The sequence below is a fragment of the Littorina saxatilis genome, linkage group LG15 (assembly GCF_037325665.1).
Source record: "Littorina saxatilis isolate snail1 linkage group LG15, US_GU_Lsax_2.0, whole genome shotgun sequence".
NCBI lineage: Eukaryota > Metazoa > Mollusca > Gastropoda > Littorinimorpha > Littorinidae > Littorina > Littorina saxatilis.
The window spans coordinates 34184721-34204718 of record NC_090259.1 but is presented as its reverse complement, the minus strand read 5'-3'; the positions used below and the strand labels follow the sequence as shown (position 1 = coordinate 34204718).

At 38.0% G+C, this 19998-nt stretch overlaps 1 protein-coding gene across 4 annotated transcripts in view; it reads left to right on the top strand.

Moving 5' to 3' along the window:
- The window catches only part of LOC138949169 (formin-binding protein 1-like), a 78914-nt gene extending 59180 nt beyond the window's left edge, over window positions 1-19734 (top strand). For 2 of the 4 annotated variants that reach the window (XM_070320939.1, XM_070320938.1), the window contains 5 exons: window positions 828-960; window positions 1727-1866; window positions 6137-6163; window positions 7868-7980; window positions 8383-19734. In XM_070320939.1, coding sequence (XP_070177040.1) covers window positions 828-960; window positions 1727-1866; window positions 6137-6163; window positions 7868-7980; window positions 8383-8546 — 577 coding nt within the window. In that variant the 3' untranslated portion in view covers window positions 8547-19734. The remainder of the gene's footprint in view (window positions 1-827; window positions 961-1726; window positions 1867-6136; window positions 6164-7867; window positions 7981-8382) is intronic. The other 2 variants (XM_070320941.1, XM_070320940.1) reach the window with 1 other exon arrangement.
- Window positions 19735-19998: the final 264 nt, after the last annotated feature.

The window sequence follows — 19998 nt, the reverse complement described above, 5'->3', positions numbered from 1 at the left end:
TACAATAATTATTGTTGCCGTCAAAACCTTGCAAGGCCTTAACAACTGACAAAGCTTTGTGTGGAGGAATGGGGAAGAATCTATTTTTATGCACAAGGTCAATGGGTCTACAATAATGTTTGCACGTTTTAAAAGTTATTATTTCATTCTGCTTTGTCAAATCATAGCATTTAAAACTTAAAAATTGAGAAAAATAGTTGTTATTATCACACGCCGAAACCACACGCCGAAGCATATCCGGTCGATCGATCGGCCCATGTCTGCCAGTAGCGGTTAGGTATAATAGCACTAAATTCACTGACTGAGCAATGAAGAGTTTGTGGCTGGGTGGTAAAACATCCGGTAAGACGTCCGGCTACGGCGAAAGTGGTCCGGGCACGATTCCCAGCATGGGCGGATTATCTATATTTTTTTTCTGTGTTAAATTCTTGTTTATTATTATTATTTATTATGAACGTTTTAATGTTTTGTTTTACTCTAACTAATTTTGTTAATGTTTAAAATAAATAATTAATTAATTAATTAATTAATTAAAAAAAAAATTTAATCCTAGGCCTGCGGCCAGGGGGGGGGGGGCGAAGTATACCGGTACCATTTTAGAATCAGACCAAATGAGAATTGAACCATTTGAGAACATCCTTTTTTTTCAATCACTACATCGAAGGCCTGCGGCCCGGGGGGGTTCACATGGTTTGTTTGTTTGTTTGTTTCAGACCCACACCCATATACACACATTTCACATTTAAACCATTTGTCGGCCCCCTGTCGATATTTATCGACTAAGTTCCTTGTTTTCAAGATTGTTAAATGCATCTTACTGTCCACAGAGAAGGCATGTTAAAGCTGAAGGATGTCTACGCCAACAACCCGGCGCTGGGTGACCCCAACATGCTGGACAAGAAGGTGGAGGAGAATGCACAGAAACTGGACGCCATCCGACAGGAACTGCAGAAGTTTGAGGTGAGGATGTGCTCTGTGCTGGGTAGGTTGGGCTGGTTTTGCTATTCATATAGAGTCCTCTTGACACACTGTCCGCTGAGCCAGTTTGGATCCAGTATCTTCTCTTCCTTTCAACTTGATGCTGCACAATGTCCTAACCATGCGTTTCTCATGACCATGGCTGTGCTCTGTGCTGGGAAGGTTGGGCTGGTTTTGCTATTCATCTACTCATCTATTCATCTGTTACCATTGTCTTTTTACCGTATAAAATGCACGACGTACACACGAACTGTTACCAAAGCGACATGCTATTTGGGACCAATGCACGGTTTTTTCCTTTCTCATGTGATCTTGTCACGAGGTTCCGCCTGTTACCAGCCGAAAGAAAGAAGGGGCATAACCTCACCAGAACCGCCCATTGACTTGGAACCAAACGACTATAACAAGCACTGGTCAGGATGAAGAAAAAGAGTATTGGTAAAAAAAATACATGTATGGTAATTTCCAGGCTAGAGAACTCTGCTTGGATCCCCGATTTACTGAGGAAAGCAACTGTCTTCTCAAGAGAAAAAAAATACCTGGAAGAACTTCGAAGCAATCTTTTCCAATCACCTTCCATCTCAACTTTATTTACCTTGATAACTAATTACACTCTTTGTGTGTTTAAACTGCCATTACCTTAATTACTAATTACACTCTTTGTGTGTTTAAACTGCCAGGAGAGGCAATCTTATTTCCGTAAAGCAAAATTAAAATATGCTGATAAAAGTGTTTGTACTTTTCACAGGGTTACCTGGCAGAGTGTGAGGGCAAACGTCGACACAGTGCATCAGGGGACAGCATCCACTCATCTGACAGCAGCGGCCAGCAGCACCCCCACCAGGTGTCAGCACCGGGCACCCCCCAGCAACAGCATAATGTGTATGCGTAAGTGTTGTGCCAATATGCTCTCGTAGATTTCTGCCTGTCTTTCTCACTCTCTGCGGGAAGTGATACTGTCTGCAGACACTAGGCATTGAACATTTAATGTTAGCCTTGAAATTGACAAGTGTTGTTTGGAAAAGTTGAAGTGGGTGTGCCATAGGTTTTGGAAGCAATTTTTGGAAGCTGAGAGCAAATATTTGATTCCTGTGGAAAACCTCCCAGCATCCAGTATTTTATCTTAACACCAGTGAAGAAGAAGTGGGAAAAAAGAAGTAACAGCCAAGGATAGAGACAGACCTGTTTACCAGTACGATTTGGGCGTATTTTGTACGCCAAATTATTATCGGTACGCAAATACGCGACACACGCACAAAATACGCATAAGAAAAAGTCTAGAATACGTTTTCCGGTGTTGGTGTGCTGATTACGGGATGGTACAACTGATACCTGTTTCGGTCGAAGGGAGATACCCATGACAGCGAGTCTTCAACTGTGGAAACCTTGTTCAGTTGTTGGCACGTGCGATCATCTGGACAATCGTGGCAAAATGAAGCGGTAAAATGTGTCAGTTTCGGATGACTGTACCAAGTCTAAGCAGCAGAAGCAGCAGATTTTCTTGGAGAAATATAAGAAAGAGCCAGGAATTGTGGAGTCTACTATGGGAAAAAGTCATGCACACTGCAAGTATTGTAAATCAGATTTCTCCGTTGCCCATGCTGGGAAATATGACATCGAACGACACTGCATTTCCAAAACTCACTGGACAAGGTTGCTGCAAAGAAATCCGTTGAAAGCTGCCAAGGAATTATGAAGTTCATTCCCGCAAAGCAAATCCTGCCAGAAGAAAAGGCTGTAGTCCGTGCTGAAGCAATGTTTTCTGAGATGATTGTAAAAATGAACTTGCCACTGTCAACCGCAGATGTTATTTCACGAACTTCATCTTTGCATTATCAATCTGTTTGGAAGACACTGGTTATAATGCTATAAACTGACAGGTAAATAAAATTGTTTTATCCCTGTTGTATTGGAAGGAGTTAAATTCTGAAGGTGTTCACAAGACATGCTATTCTTACACAAACACGTTTGCACCCACGCGTACATTTTCCCCAGCCCATATGGCGGCTTTGCTTGCAAAGTACACCAACTTTTTGAAAAATACACTCAACTTTTTGGGAAAGTACTCTTGCCTCGGGTTTAGGGTAAACAGGTCTGTAGAGACTTATCTGAAAAAGTACTCTTCGCAAATGAAACAGCATAAAATTTGAACATCTCAAAGCTTAAATTCTACAACACAATGGCATATTTTCTTAACGATTGTGACAAGAATTTAAAGCTATTTGAAATGTTATGTGAAAGTAGACACTTCTTTTAACAGACAGTATCACTCGGAGTGGAATGCCTTTAATCTCTTTCACTCTCTGATTGGAATGCCTTGCGATATTACTGTATCACGGTGGTACAGATTCTCTGGGAATGATGACAATCATAGTGAAGTGAGCTAGGCTCTTTTCTGCATTACGCAATCCTGAAACTGCTTTGAATGACATAAAAACAAAACCTTTTGTTACCGAGAAAAGAATCCTGATTCAAAGGAAATTGTTTAATTAATAGCTTTTTATATTTACAATAATATTGCATCAAATGATCTTTGCTTTTGTATTTCTGGACCTTCTGAAAGTTGATAATGCAGGTTTTGTCTGCAGCAAATTCAGGCAGTTTAACTCATTCGAGGCGCAGCTAAATTTCCCCTGTGTTCCCTGCCAACGCGCGATTTAGAGCCATTTTGAAAAAAATATTAAAAATCAACAACACAAGATAACCTTACATACCTTATGTTTTTGCAAAGTTTGAAACTTACTCTTTTAGAAAATATATGAAACATTTGAAAGTACATACCTTTTGTTGTCTTCATATCCACGCAAAATATCCAATTTGAAGCAAAACAAAAAAACTTTCTACGTCATGGGTTCATCATACACAATGTCATGATCGACACTTGCATTGCCCGAATCATCACCCAAATGATCGTCCATTGGCACAAAATCGTCACCAGAATCTAAAATATCATCTCCACTATCATCATCACTGAGGTCAAGATCAGAACCGTACTGAATAACACGTTCTAGCACTCTTTTCAAGTTACTACGTCTCAGCAGAACGATCCGCCATCTTGGAAAAGTCAAAACACGTGGGTCGCACACCGTCAACAAAATTTTTATTAATCCCAACAATTTAAGGGAAGGAACTGTTTACAGTGAATGGTACCACTGTAGACAGATAGAAGTTCATTGCAGGGGTTGTTTCCCTTGGTCAGCAGGACCGTTTACACCGTTAAAAATTCGTGATATCCGTCGGAACTCAAGTGCCGGCACGCAGCCAACGCTAAACACAGATGTCGGAATTCCAGTTCCGACGCGCCTCGAATGAGTTAAAAAAAAAAAAAAAATAAAAAAATGAAATAAAAACCTGGTTGAGCTGAATGTTCAAAGCAGATTTATAAACAAAGGGAAGTAAGCGCTCCAAATACAGACAACAACAAGAGTCAGTGAGATTCATGCACAACCATTCTCCTGGCATCTGAAACAATAACAAGTCGCGTAAGGCGAAATTACAACATTTAGTCAAGCTGTCGAACTAACAGAATGAAACTGAACTCACTGCATTTTTACAGCAAGAGCGTATACTCGTAGCATCGTCAGTCCACCGCTTGATGCACAGGCAGTGAAATTGACAAGAAGAGCGGGGTAGTAGTTGCGCTGAGAAGGATAGCACGCTTTTCTTTATCTCTATTCTTTTTAACTTTCTGAGCGTGTTTTTAATCCAAACATATCACATCTATATGTTTTTGGAATCAGGAACCCACAAGGAATAAGATGAAATTGTTTTTAAATCGATTTCGGAAATTTGATTTTAATAATAATTTTTATATTTTTAATTTTCAGAGCTTGTTTTTAATCCGAATATAACATATTTATATGTTTTTGGAATCAGAAAATGATGAAGAATAAGATAAACGTAAATTTGGATCGTTTAAAAAAAAAAATTTTGTTTTTTACAATTTTCAGATTTTTAATGACCAAAGTCATTAATTAATTTTTAAGCCACCAAGCTGAAATGCAATACCGAAGTCCGACCTTCGTCGAAGAATGCTTGGCCAAAATTTCAATCAATTTGATTGAAAAATGAGGGTGTGACAGTGCCGCCTCAACTTTTACAAAAAGCCGGATATGACGTCATCAAAGGTGTTTATCGAAAAAAAGAAAAAAACGTCCGGGGATATCATTCCCAGGAACTCTCATGTCAAATTTCATAAAGATCGGTCCAGTAGTTTGGTCTGAATCGCTCTACACACACACACAGACAGACAGACACACACACACACACACACATACACACACACACACACACACACACAGACACACACACACACACACACACACACACACACCACAACCCTCGTCTCGATTCCCCCCTCTACGTTAAAACATTTAGTCAAAACTTGACTAAATGTAAAAAGCATTCGAATGAGCAAGCAACTTTTATCCTCAAAATGTTAATATTGAGAGCACTTCCTTCCCTTGGTTTCTAGACCTTGCCACTGGCACTCTGCTTACCCACTGGGTCAAGATTCAAAGCAGATTCAGATTTTGCTTGTCTTTGACTATGATCTTTGACTCTGACCTGTATGCAAATTGGTGGCGGTTCTTTGTTTCTCTGCGTAACTGTGTATGGTACTTTCTGGCAGTGTGCTGCAAAATCATATGTTGTTGAAATGTTTGTCTGTTGCTGTCTAACTGGTTGTGTGAAATGTTGTTAAGTATGTACACGTGCACAGGGCTATAACTTGACTTTTGAGTCATCTTTAGGACGTTTTCAGACAATGTCACCATTTCCTGCCTAGAAAGGTTGTTTTTTGGGGCGGTCTCCTTTGACAAGTTTTGCTTGGTCCTGTTTTTGCTTGGCAGGCAAACTGCTAAATGACACAAAAGTGAAGAGCAGTTTCAGAAGTTGTAAAGAATGCTTATGAACAGGGAAAAGCTTACTGTGGGTGTGTGCGTGTGTGTGTGTGTGTGTGTGTGTTTTAGTGACATTTTCTCCAGAGGTATAGAATTTCACCAACTTGCTACAGTAGCAGAACCAGCAGTGATGCTTCTTGGGTGTCTACAAAGATTCAATTTTTTAAATGTCACGTGAAAACCGTGTAGTGTTTTAACTTTGCTGTATAGTCGTCACTTCTCATCTCAGTAATGTGTTGGCGTCTTGATTTTTTCAGTGATGATGATAGTGATTCGGAGAAAGGGTAAGTGGAAATGACATCATTCGGTGACTCGGACTACTTTTACAATCTGAGGGCGTTGAAGAGCTTGTGTACATGATGCTTGAAGCTCCACAGAAATTGCTGTAGCATGGGAAATGTCTTTTCACTGTCTTATTTGTTTTCCTTGGCTTCTGTACAGTACCGGATTGGAGAAACTAATATTGAGGTGCTGGGTTTTCAGGTGACCGAGTTTATGTTCATTTAAGTGATGCTGATATAAAACCTTGAATTTGATTTTTGACAATCAAAGTATGATCGTGTGGGTGTATGTATGGGTGTAGTGTGTTATGTGTACTAGACTGTTAAAGTGAACTACGTGTTTGAGGTTCTGAAACATGACTGTACATAACCCCTACCTGTCTGACGGACTTCTTTCTGCCAGTCCCTTGGAGTAGTTGTAGTAGACAGGTTTGACTGTATGTATGTACTGAATGACCATTTCCTTTTATGGCAAGGTTTTTTTCTCACTAATACAGTGTTACTATAATAGACTGCACGCACACACCCAGTGCGATTCCCAGTCACAGTTAGGTCTAAAAATTACAGTTAAATATTTGGTTGAGTTGTCTATTAACCAAAATATGACTGCCATGAGAGGACACCTGTGATGTATGGCCTACAGTGGAACCCCCCTTTTAAGACCTCAAAAATCTGAGAAAATCAGGTCTCAAAAAGCAGGGAGTCTTAAAAGGGAGGTAAATTTACAAAGGTTATGAAATAGGAACAGAAAATCGGAGAAAACTGGGTCTTAAAAAAGTGTGTATTTAAAAGAGGGGCCCACTGTATTTGGTTAGGTCCCAAAGGTGCCTTTCAACACAGGTACCACTGAATTTGTAAACTCCCCGGGATGAGCACTATTTATATTAATTTCAAAAATGGATGATAAATATGGTTTGAAGTTAAAAATTTACATTGTACAAACTTCTCTTTTTGGGTGGTCGGATTTGGTGACTTTTTTTGAAAACATCCTTTCTCTCTATGTGTCTCTTTTTCTGTGTTGCATTGTAAATTGCTGGGTACTCTGTTTCTTCTGATTTGTTGTAGCTGTCTTGTGTTGTTGAATACACTAAAAGTGTAAACATGTTGTTGTTGTTGTTGTAATTGTTGTTGTTGTTGTTGTTGTTGAAGCTTGTAGATTTTTCACAGTTAGAAAAGCTTAAAATCTAGGATCAAATGCAAATTTAAAATTAACAAAATTTGAATTCTTTTTCTGCTGAGATATTATGTAGAACTTGCTTTTTCTTCTAACAATTAGATTAAGAATTTAAAAATTAACAGGTTCTTCGGCAGAGCATCTTTTTTTGTCACATTTCTCCCCATCTCTTACGTGCCCAAAGGTTTATGAGTTGTTGTTGCTGGAGTGGTAAGACAGTAAAGACATTGCTCCCTGACCACATCACGGCATTGCTGGATACAACTAGGAAAGTTCAGAAAACCACTGAAAAATTAAAGTGATTTTTTTAAATTTGTGTAGGGTGTGCACAAGCATGGTTTTACACCACCTTTTGCTGATGATATACATATAACTTTTTATGTTTTGCACATTTTTGTATGCTCATGAAATATTAATACTGAATTCTCACCAAGATTTGCACAGTAAAATTTTTTCAATTTTTTCTGTCCTCATGAAATGGTAAACATACTTAATACTGACGGAGGTTTGCACAGTGACATGTTGTGTTTCAGTCCCATTGACGGTGAGGGTGAAGAAGACGGTGATGGTGAATTTGACGGTGAGGTGGACGGAGATTCAGAGTTTGCTGTCATCGGAACGTGTCGCGCTCTCTATCCATTTGAAGGTAGGGGAGAGGAGTGTGTGTGAGTGAGCACTCCTGTGTGCTTGGGAGTCACCCTTTTTGTGTGCATGCCACTGAGAGTCCATGCATGTGTGTGCGTTTGTTTAGGGAAGTGAAAGAATTTATTTTTTGATTTTGGCATTTACAAACTTGAGGTGGAACAAACCAACAGAATTTCTAAGAAAGAAATTTGACTTATTTACAGTGTGTTTCAGCAGTATTCAACCATGAATTTGTCAATACATTTCACTTTGTGTTTTAGAAGCAGGCAATGATTGATTTACAAATGTCAATGTTACAGTTTCTTTGCAACAGCAAATGACATCCATACTTTGACTGTGTGTTTCCACAGCGATGAAGGTCACTGATAAATGACATCCATTGTTTGACTGTGTGTTTCCACAGCGACGAACGAAGGCTCGGTGGCGATGAGCGAGAACGAAGAGATGCAGATTCTGGAGGAGGACCAGGGCGACGGATGGACACGTGTGCGGAAGTCAGACGGAGGGGAGGGCTTCGTTCCTTCCTCCTACATTCAGTGTCACTACTATGGCCAGGATCAAGTGTAATACCCATCATCCACTGCAGCTTATGCGTCCTTCTTCGCTCAAGACTTTGGTTCCGCAGTTTGGGACCAGTGGAAAGGCTTGAACATCGGTTATCACCACCCACCACTTGCGAGAGACCATCTTCTAGATATCTGAACTAGTTGGTTCCTTGTGTTTCGCCGGGTGGAAATAGAGTGGAAAGGCTGCAAATATCACCACCGCCACCACCACCGCGGTGAGAGACCAATTCCTGGAATTAGCTGGAACTAGGTTAGCGCTGTACAGTTCTGGAACCAATGCCGACGTTTCCCTGCAGGCTTGCTGTGTGTTCTCTCTGTCTGTCTATCTCCCTTTGCCATTGCTGCTAGCTCCTCCCAAGATCTACACTTCAGCCCAGAACGCTGAAATGCAACATGTCTGTTTAGCTTTAGTGCCATTTATGATGGTGTGAGTTGAAGGCAGAGGTTAAAAGAAACGACAAATCATTCAGTCTAAGATTGACTGAATGAGAAAAAAACCACCCAGCCATGCTTGACATGTAGAAAAAGAAAACAGCATCAGTACTGTACATTCTCTGACATGAAGCAGTGATGCCCGAGAGTGTTGGTCTAGGAAGTGTGGAAGCGACTAAATCTGGTTCATTTGGGGATGGGAAAAGGCTTTGATAATCAGAACATGCCTCAAGGCGTGGCAGGACATTGAACGTATTCCATCATGTGCTTGTGCTGGCCGCGTGACGATGATGTGCTACACTTTGAGCCAAAGCATCAACTTCCATCCAACCAATGCGTATGTGTGTGCAGCTGCCCGAAAACCAAGAATTTGTGTAACCCTCAACCCCAAAAGTCTATTTGCAGTCAAAGCGTGTGAAAATGCTGGCAGCCATGTAGTCTGTAAGTCTAATCCAGTTCAGAGACATGAGAAGGATGCTACCTTAGAAAGTAGGTAATTAGCGCAGTAGATTGTACATTGATGCAACCTGAATAGCTGTGGATTAAGTGTAGTGCAGTACATAGCTTAGAACAAAGTTCCCAGTGTTGGTTGTAGCAGAAAGAGAGCTTTGTCACAATGTAGTCATTTTCTATACTCACTTTAGAGAAGGCCTGCTGGTAATTGCAGCTGAAAAATTTTAAAACTTTCGTGTCCAAGAGGTGTTTTGAACATCAGTATTACACATTTTGAAGTAGGGATAGTATAACATTATTAATTTTTATGAAACATATTTGGAGGACACAGAAACAGATGGATGTCAAACATTCTGGAAAAGGAGATGAACATTAGTTTGTAACATGAATTGATAGAAGCCTGGAAATGTTTGTAAACTGCATGGGAGTAGCTCCATGTGCACTTTTTTTTAAAAACATCAGCAGTTTGGAGTGCATGGTCTAACCATGGCTAAGTATATGTGACTGAGATAAGTTACAACAATAATCTGTTGTAGTAGATGGAATTGGCCTTGTGTGCACTTAATAGCAGCAGCAGTGACTCCAACAGTAGCATGGCAACACACCAGCAGTGACTCCAACAGTAGCATGGCAACACACCAAGTTAGAAGAGAAAGATAACATTGATGTCGTGGACTCTATGAGTGCATGGAAAGAAGAATGTACTTGTTAAGTTTAGCCACATCTTGCTAAAGGGTATCTTGTTTTTATTTTCTAAAGACTTTGTTTTTTAAATATTGGGTATTTTTCATGTAAAACGTATGAATGAAATGCATTTGATTTTTACTAACACCAAGTTTTTAATTTTATATGAGCACACGTTATGAACATTTTCAAATGTGTTTCTTTGCGGTTTTAAGAACTTTTCTCGTTGTTCAGTATGAATCTTCTCCACTTTGTTCAAGGCGTTGGAACAATATGATTGTAGAGACTGTTCTCTCTTTAACTCATGTTGAGTATGAGAACAAGGACGCTTTGTACTATTTGTTTTCTTAAATGATTCTCTGTGTACAATTTTTCTTTTGTAAACAATACTAATCACTCTTTGCAAGACATTTTCTTTGTTTTTAAACACAGGTCACACAATTTTGACTGAAACTACTCATGTGCAATTTGTGTATCATAGTGTAAACGTGTAGGAAAAATGACACTGTGACATGAAGCTCCAGTCATTGTTTTATTCCATGTATATCTGATTGTTGTGTGGCTATGTGAAAGTGAACATTTTGTGTTGTAGCCCTGAAGAACAAATGAAATGTTGGAGGTTAATAATGTTATTTCTATCACTGTAGCTAACAGATAGCAAAATTGAAATTTTCACATGAAATTGAAAGTGTTATTAAAGAAATTGGCCTGCCCATGCAAACGATTCAGCTGACCATGACAGATCTGGACAGGCTTTTACATGGGGTAGGGGCATTCCAGGTCTGAGATGGTGAGCGGAACCTTTTACATGGGGTAGGGGCATTCCAGGTCTGAGATGGTGAGCCGAACCTTTTACATGGGGTAGGGGCATTCCAGGTCTGAGATGGTGAGCCGAACCTTTTACATGGGGTAGGGGCATTCCAGGTCTGAGATGGTGAGCCGAACCTTTTTCATTGAAAGGACTGTGTCTTTAATGTTGGCTCCAGGTTTTTACAAATGAAATGTTGGTGGTTAATATTGCTGTATCACTGTAGCAGAGAGTAAAAGTGAACGTTTGACATGGAATTGAAAGTGTTGTTAAAGCTGATGGCTCCTGGGTTTTACCCTTGTTGGATTTTGCATGCATGAGCAATTTTATGTAATCATCTCTGCTTCTTCTTTCAAATTTGACTTGAGCTGCATGGTATTTAAGTGTCTCTGAGAGAATGGAGAAAAACGTCGGTGCAGTAGAGTGTATGAAGAACTGATATATGGAGCTAAGACAGTGTTTTACTGTCAGGGTCTAGGCCTATGAGTGTGTCTTAAAATGTACAGTTGTATGTCTGCTCTGTTTTTGAACGCTGTGTGTGTGTGTGTGTGTGTGTAAGCACACTTGCAGTTGCCAGAGAACTGTTTGTGATGGTGAATGTTTGTGATGGTGAATGTTTGTGATGGTGAATGTTTGCAGTGATTAATATCTAGCTGCCCTTGCAGACCGCATCCTTGTTGGAAAATCTGCTATTGGCAAGTTATTATTTGAGTGGATTTGCCAACTTTTTGTTTTAATATTCTAGGCGAAAGGCTCCCTTACCTAATGTCTCGCCCCCATAGAAAACTGTAGCAAGTGCTTGTGTAAATGAAATAAAAATGAGAGGGTATTATTTTGATCTGGTCACATTCGCAGACAATCAGCCAGATGTATTATGCATCTTGAGCAATCTTTCCATTTTTATTTTGAATGTTCTTTTGCATAAAAAACAAAAACAAGAAACAATACTCTCCAAATGATTGTTGAGATAGCTAGTTGAATGTTGTGGTGCAGTCAGTTCTAAGAAGCAGTTTAGCTCACTTGCTTCGCTGTGCTAAACAGTCTTTTTTCTCGCATGTGTATGTTTATTTGGATCTCAGGCTTTTAGATGCGAATGAGGTCAAACTTAAAAGGAATGTCTGCTCAGTTCTTATAAGAACTTAAAAGGATTCCAATCAAAACTTATAGGAGCTAATGGAAAACTTATAAGGATTTTTTTGCCCATCCCTATATTTTCCTTATAAGTTTTACCTAATTTGCATTTAGAATCTTGACATGTTCTTATACCCTTTTATGGGTATAAGTTTCTATAAGGTAGATTTGGTATAAGTTTCCTTTAAGTTAATTTCGCACGGGTGGCTTTAGGAGGCAAATGCTTGTCTGGTACAAGTTATTGGGGTTAACTTTGCTACATGACTTACAAATTGCATGATTTAAAGTATTTAGTACTAAAGCAAATCACGCAATACACACACACTCCCAACCCCTGACTCCCTTTAAAGTTTCCTCTCCACTTTTAGTACCCTACGTTTGTCAATGTTCCCTTTTTAGAGAAAAAAAGAATGAAATGTGTATGTAGAAATTGGTATTGAATCGCTGCCCATTTTGTTTGTATGGGCCAGTGTTAGAAAGTTGCTAGATGGTTGCTAGATGGTTGCTAGATGGTTTATGAGAGATTTTGACGAATGCCAGAAATGGTTTGAGCTTGGTTTGCATGAAAAATTGAAACACTTTGTGCAATATTCTGATTTTTAATTTTGTGCATTTGTGAGTGGGCTTTGTTAATCTCCTTTTTGATCTTGATCATTGTAATTTTAGTTTTCATTGTCAGCCCGTACATTAAGTATCTTGTGAAGTTAAGCCACCTAGCGTATTTGTGTCTCCTGCTGGTGTGTTTGTGCTTAGTGCAGTTGGTGTGCGGAGGACATCTCTCTGTGTGTGACATTTACCTTGTTTGGTGCATGGCTTCATCTTCATTTTGCTGAACTTTCAATCTTCTTTGATTAATGATATATTTCCATTTATACTATAACTTTTTCTTTTCAAAGGCAGTTCGCTATTACAGTATTAAATATCAAATCATGTATTTCACTTTCAGTTGTTTGTTTTTCTGAGTTTCTTGGAGAAGATTTGATTTAAAAGCTTAACTGGTATTCAGATAAGCAAACAAGTAAACTTTCTTCTTAAAGTGCTAGCTGTCTGAAATTTGTGCCCAAACCTCCCTCAGTAAAAATGAATAAGCCTACGATAAAAAGACACAATAACGAAAGTTGGCAGATTTCATTTCCAACCATCGATTGTGTGCAAGAGTGACTTAACTTATCCAGCGTATTGTTTTGAAAGCTACCGTGCTGGTAATTATACTGTACATGATGTGTGTAGGTTTACTGCTGATTAAAACAGTCACGTATTGCAATATGATTGTAAAGATCAGTAAATAAGTAAAAATCCTTACCATACTTATCCAATATTCAGTGAACCAATGCGTAGCTGTGTTTTAGAATGGAAAGGTGGTACCTCTGTAATATGGTACCCAGTAGTTTCTTGGCAGCGTTTTAGAGTGCAGATATCCATCCACAAAATACTTTGTTTTCATCCGAGAAATTGTTGTAATTTGTATGTGTCAATTTAATGTAAGGAGTATGCTTGAAGTTCTAACCCTAACCCAGGTGTGTAAATCTCCTCACTTCCTCTTTCCTTTTGTTTAAACCTTGTTTTTGTTGTGTGTTTTTTTGTTTGTTTTTTTATTTTATTTTTTTACCTGGCTATGATTACAATCTCACCAGTTATATATGTGTTTACTAAAACAAACTTTTTTTCTTTTTTTTTTGTTGCAACAAAACATACTTTTCATGAAAGCTGATGTGCTTTAGAATTTTTTTTCTCAGTGAAATTCAAAAGTGAAGATTGTGTACATTTCATTGCACTTGTTTCTTTGTTTTTGTGAGGGAATCTGTCCTATTCAATTAAAATCTTATGGGTTTTTTTGGGGTTTTTTTTTCAAACAATTTTCTTAAATAAATAACAACAATTGACAATATCTCATACAATGAATTAAATACAACTTATCGAGTACAACAACCTAACTTTTTTAACGTTTTGTTCTTCGAACACTCGCACAAAAATGCTTCTTATCTGTAACTGCCTATTAAAAATACTTTCCAATGGTAAAAACGAATTTGTTTTTTTATATATACTAACGTACATCTTTCCGATTAAGATAATGTGGTTCAATTTATACATAGTTGCCTTTTTCACCATTACAAAATGCATACCAAATAAAACATCACTAACTTTCAAAACAATCTTAATTTCTAAAGTACGAAAAACAAATTCTTCAATAAACTTCCAGAATTTGTATACAACCGGGCATTCAAAAAAGAAGTGTTCAATGAAATCAGTTACATCACAACAGTAATTACATTTATTAGTTTCTGTTACTTTCATTTTTCACAGGAGAATGTTGGTCGGATAAATGTTGTGCATAATTTTCCAGTGTAAAACTCTTAATCTAGTCTCTTGTGTTGACTGATAAGCAACTATCCAAGATCGTTCATCAATTTCTACATTAAACTTTCTCTTCCAAAATCCTCCGGAACATGGTACATCTGTTTTCATATTAATAATCTCTTTCCTATATTCTCTGGCACTTAACACATTTTTGCCGTTAAACAGTGGTGAGGTAATACAAACATCATCAGTCATATTTACAACATTTTTTTCTCATAAATAATGACACAGCAGCTTTTACAACATTATATTCAAGAATTCGGTTTGGCGAATATCCAATCTTTGTTTGCATACTTTTGGGGGAGTGAAAGGGTCTATCGTGTCCAGTGAAGTCTGAATGATGCCTGTGTGAATAATAACCTTAAATCAGCTACTCCTTGTCCTTTTTTTCCAATTTATCCAGATTATGCATTGTATCTTCCTCTGTAAGTGGAAGGAAACATCCAGTAAAGGACAGTATAGTATTCTGATTCAAGACCGTGTATTTTTCGTTTTTCATTAAATTGGCACGTTTTGTTTTCTGAACAGTCAGCCGAAGAAAATATTATGGTTGATGCAGTATTGTGTTCTCAGGTTTCATGTACAACTACACATGGTTATCCTGTAATTAGTATAATCGAATAATCATTTTACGCAGAAAACTAAACCAGCTAACAGTATATGTTGAGTGATGTATTTGTGTTTGATAAAACGCTCGTATTCAATATTGCTTCAGTGTTCAGAGGTTGGCTTTGTCTGACTTAAGTTGTCAGTGTTGCATCGGGTATGATTGTGTAATTGATGATCAACTGGGGAAACATGAATTAAAGAATAAATTGTTCACGTGGAGAGCTTAATACTTGGTCAATTACTAGTTTAATTTAGTATTTTTGAAGTACGTATTCATCTGATTGACTCTGAAGAGTATAAGTGGAAATAAATCATAGTTAAATGGAATGGTGTGATCCCCAGCGTTCGGGCATTATTCATTTATCACAGTCTTGCCTAAAGATATCTATAGAAGAAAAGATCCAAAGAAAAAGCATTTGCCTTTGGATGCACCCAGGTGTGATCTCAATGCTTCTTCCCAAGATTGAAACACGTACCTTAATTCCTACTCATTTTTTTGACTCACATGCGAAGCAAAAGTGAGTCTATGTACTCACCCGAGTCGTCCGTCCGTCCGTCCGTCCGGACGTCCGGACGTCCGGACGTCCGGACGTCCGTCCGTCCGTCCGGAAAACTTTAACGTTGGATATTTCTTGGACACTATTCAGTCTATCAGTACCAAATTTGGCAAGATGGTGTATGATGACAAGGCCCCAAAAAACATACATAGCATCTTGACCTTGCTTCAAGGTCAAGGTCGCAGGGGCCATAAATGTTGCCTAAAAAACAGCTATTTTTCATATTTTTCCCATTTTCTCTGAAGTTTTTGAGATTCAATACCTCACCTATATATGATATATAGGGCAAAGTAAGCCCCATCTTTTGATACCAGTTTGGTTTACCTTGCTTCAAGGTCAAGGTCACAGGAGCTCTTCAAAGTTGGATTGTATACATATTTTGAAGTGACCTTGACCCTGAACTATGGAAGATAACTGTTTCAAACTTAAAAATTATGTGGGGCACATGTTATGCTTTCATCATGAGACACATTCGGTCACATGTGATCAAGGTCAAGGTCATTTTGACCCTTATGAAATGTGACCAAAATAAGGTAGTGAACCACTAAAAGTGACCATATCTCATGGTAGAAAGAGCCAATAAGCACCATTGTACTTCCTATGTCTTGAATTAACAGCTTTGTGTTGCATGACCTTGGATGACCTTGACCTTGGGTTAAGGTCACATGTATTTTGGTAGGAAAAATGTGTAAAGCATGTGAGTCGTATGGGCTTTGCCCTTCTTGTTTATTTTTTAAGGCAGACCCAACACATTTATGGCACACATATTTTCCTGCTTGGTTTTGAGGAATACTTATTCAAAGAACCAATAGTTTCCAAACTTGAATACTGTAATGTTTTTCTGCGTTTTATCAAAGTTTCATCAAAAACTAATGTTTTCAGATTTAATGTTTTTCTGCTTATTGGTGGTGTTTTATCATATGAATGCACGATGGCCAACTGTTCAACTGTTGTTTCTTTATATATATATATACAGTCTTCCTATCAGCATTTTAACCCTGGCACAAGTGGCTGGTGATACTTATGATACAGTGTCTGTGTTTCTTTTCCTTGCGCCTGTTTTCAGAACCCCAGCAATGTGTGTTAGAAAACTGTGTCCTATTGTGAAGTCGTTCCCTGATTAATTTAAATGTGAAATTGGCCTGCTATGTGCCTGATAGCTTGGTGATTGTGATTTCAACCATGAGGATTTGTGTGTGTGTGAGTGTGTTAGACATAATTATGGTTGTCAAAATCATTTTGTTTGGCCGAAGAATTTACCCGATGCTCCCCAGCATGTCGTAAGAGGCGACTAACGGATTCTGTTTCTCCTTTTACCCTTGTTAAGTGTTTCTTGTATAGAATATAGTCAATGTTTGTAAAGATTTTAGTCAAGCAGTATGTAAGAAATGTTAAGTCCTTTGTACTGGAAACTTGCATTCTCCCAGTAAGGTAATATATTGTACTACGTTGCAGGCCCCTGGAGCAATTTTTTGATTGGTGCTTTTGTGAACAAGAAACAATTAACAGGTGGCTCTATCCCATCTCCCCCCTTTCCCCGTCGCGATATAACCTTCGTGGTTGAAAACGACGTTATACACCAAATAAAGTAAAAGAAAGTAAAGTTTGGCCCAGGCATATAATAGTTGCATGGTTTTCTTTTAGGCATAGATTGTTGAATCATTTAGCCCAGACACATGATTGTTGAATCAATCATTTTGTTTAGCCCAGACACATGATTGTTGAATCAATCATTTTGTTTAGCCCAGACACATGATTGTTGAATCAATCATTTTGTTTAGCCCAGACACATGATTGTTGAATCAATCATTTTGTTTAGCCCAGACACATGATTGTTGAATCAATCATTTTGTTCGGCCCAGACACATGATTGTTGAATCAATCATTTTGTTTAGCCCAGACACATGATTGTTGAATCAATCATTTTGTTTAGCCCAGGCATTTGATTGTAAATCATTAATTTCATCCTAGGCAAATGATTGTTGCGTTGTTTTATTCTGTATGTCTGGCATAGGATTGTAAATCCTTTTGTTCAGACATATACTTGTTGAGTCCTTTTCTGTTTAGCCCAGGAAAGTATTTTCTGTGTTTTTGACCGTTCTGATATTTTGGTGCCTTGATTTCCTTTGTTTGCCTGCGTAGACTTCAGTTAGTTCTCGACCCGTCGTCATGCACACAATATCATGGTTTTAGTTTTTTTCATTTTTTTGTTTTTTCTCCATGGGTTTTGGTTCCTTTTGTACATTATTTGCTCTGCCACAGCAATTGTGATTTCCTTTTTCCTGTGCATACTTATATGATTGTATTCAAAGTGAGGGTGAGCTGAAGAGAGAGAGTGTGTGTGTGTGTGTGTGTGTGTGTGTGTGTGTGTGTGTGTGTGTGTGTGTGTGTGTGTGTGTGTGCTTGAGTGAGTGAACGTGTGGGAGAAGAAGAGTTATGATAAACTGGATAATGTTGATCATTGAAACACTTATACGTGAGTTCTTGTATATGTCTGTAAAGGAAGCATGTAGTTATTAAGTGAATGCATGTTGTCAACGTGAAATTGTCATCCAATCTTTGTATTTGTGTGTGTATGTTTCAAACCAGTAATTGACAGAATAGACATAAACAAAAAAAACTTGCCTGCATTGTGTGTCCAAATTTGATATAATACGTAGCATTCACAACACATTTTTTTCACAAAATGTTTTTTCACAGTGCTCAGGTAGTAAACGATTTATTAGTCAAAATGACAGCTGTATAAAATAACCAAAGATTAATCAGGCACTTTTTTTTTAAATGATACTATCTTTATTTTACAGCACTTGTGTATTAATGGCTGAGTAACCAGCCTTCTGCATTGACAGTCAGTTTTCTATTGTAGCTTATTGCCATGTTGCATGTTGCCTTAAAAGTAATTACAGTTCACGCTTAATTGTTGGCATTGTTGTTTTTTGCTGCCACTAGACGAACTTGATTTTATAAATCAAATAACTTGCTCTTAACCTATCACCGACAAGATGCATTTTCTCTTCCCCCGCGGGTTAGGGGGAAGAATTTACCCGATGCTCCCCAGCATGTCGTAAGAGGCGACTAACGGATTCTGTTTCTCCTTTTACCCTTGTTAAGTGTTTCTTGTATAGAATAAAGTCAACGTTTGTAAAGATTTTAGTCAAGCAGTATGTAAGAAATGTTAAGTCCTTTGTACTGGAAACTTGCATTCTCCCAGTAAGGTAATATATTGTACTACGTTGCAAGCCCCTGGAGCAATTTTTTGATTAGTGCTTTTGTGAACAAGAAACAATTAACAAGTGGCTCTATCCCATCTCCCCCCCTTTCCCCGTCGCGATATAACCTTCGTGGTTGAAAACGACGTTAAACACCAAATAAAATAAAAATGCATTTTCTCTGAGAATTTGTTTTTCTCCTTTTTTTAAATTCTTTTTTTTGTGCGAGATTAGTCACATGGTTAAATGACCTCGATTTGTTTGTAATAATTTTGCACAGAATACTCTGCTGACAAATTTTGTTCGATTTTGGAACGTACTTAAAAAATACTTAGTTTTGAGAGCCAAGAAGACGAGAAAAACTCTGGATGTGTACGAAAATTAAATGTACATGTATCCTGTACATTATGTGGTTTTGGTTTAATTCAATCATCTCAAATTTGGTATGGTGCCTCACCCTTTTATCAAAACTAACAATAGTGTGTCAGAAGCATTTGAGTCAGTTTTTTGTTGTTTTTGTTTTCAAAATAGATCTTACCAAATAGGTTTGTGAGATTTCAAAACATGAGTTTGTTGCAAGATCCTAACTGAAAAGGAAAAAAAATGGTTGAAGAAAAAATATGTTAAGTTTTCATCTGACATTTTGATGGCTTTCGCTTTGTGCACATTTCATTGTTGTCGCTTGTTGTGTAAAGTGTCTGAGGTTTGAGTGGTGTGAACGTTTTTTCAGTTGTCCATGTGGACAGTCTTTCATTTCAAACCAGCAACTGTGCGGAAAGCTATCCTGTCGTTCTATTTCTTTTTAAATGCTATCTTCATTGTAAATAGGCTATGTCATTGTGCATGTGTACGTCGTTTTTAAAGTGCTGTAAAGATACTTAGGGGTTTTCAGTAACGAGTTTTTTTCAACTCATTTCAACATGAAAATAAACAATTTCAGAAAGATAACTGTCTGCTGTTTTTGAATATTTTAATGGGTTGTCTGCAAAGGGAAAATATGTTTGACGTTCGCACACACATGCATGCACTCGACCATCGTCACATATCATTAATGCACACACCATTTTTTAAAGTATCTTTGTTTCTTAATCTTTACTTTATGATTGTTTAAGAACTGACAACAGACCAAGAATTCAATGGTTACAAATAATATTTACATCCCAGTACACAACACATGTAAAAAGGTTACAGCATAAATTAACATTGTGAAGA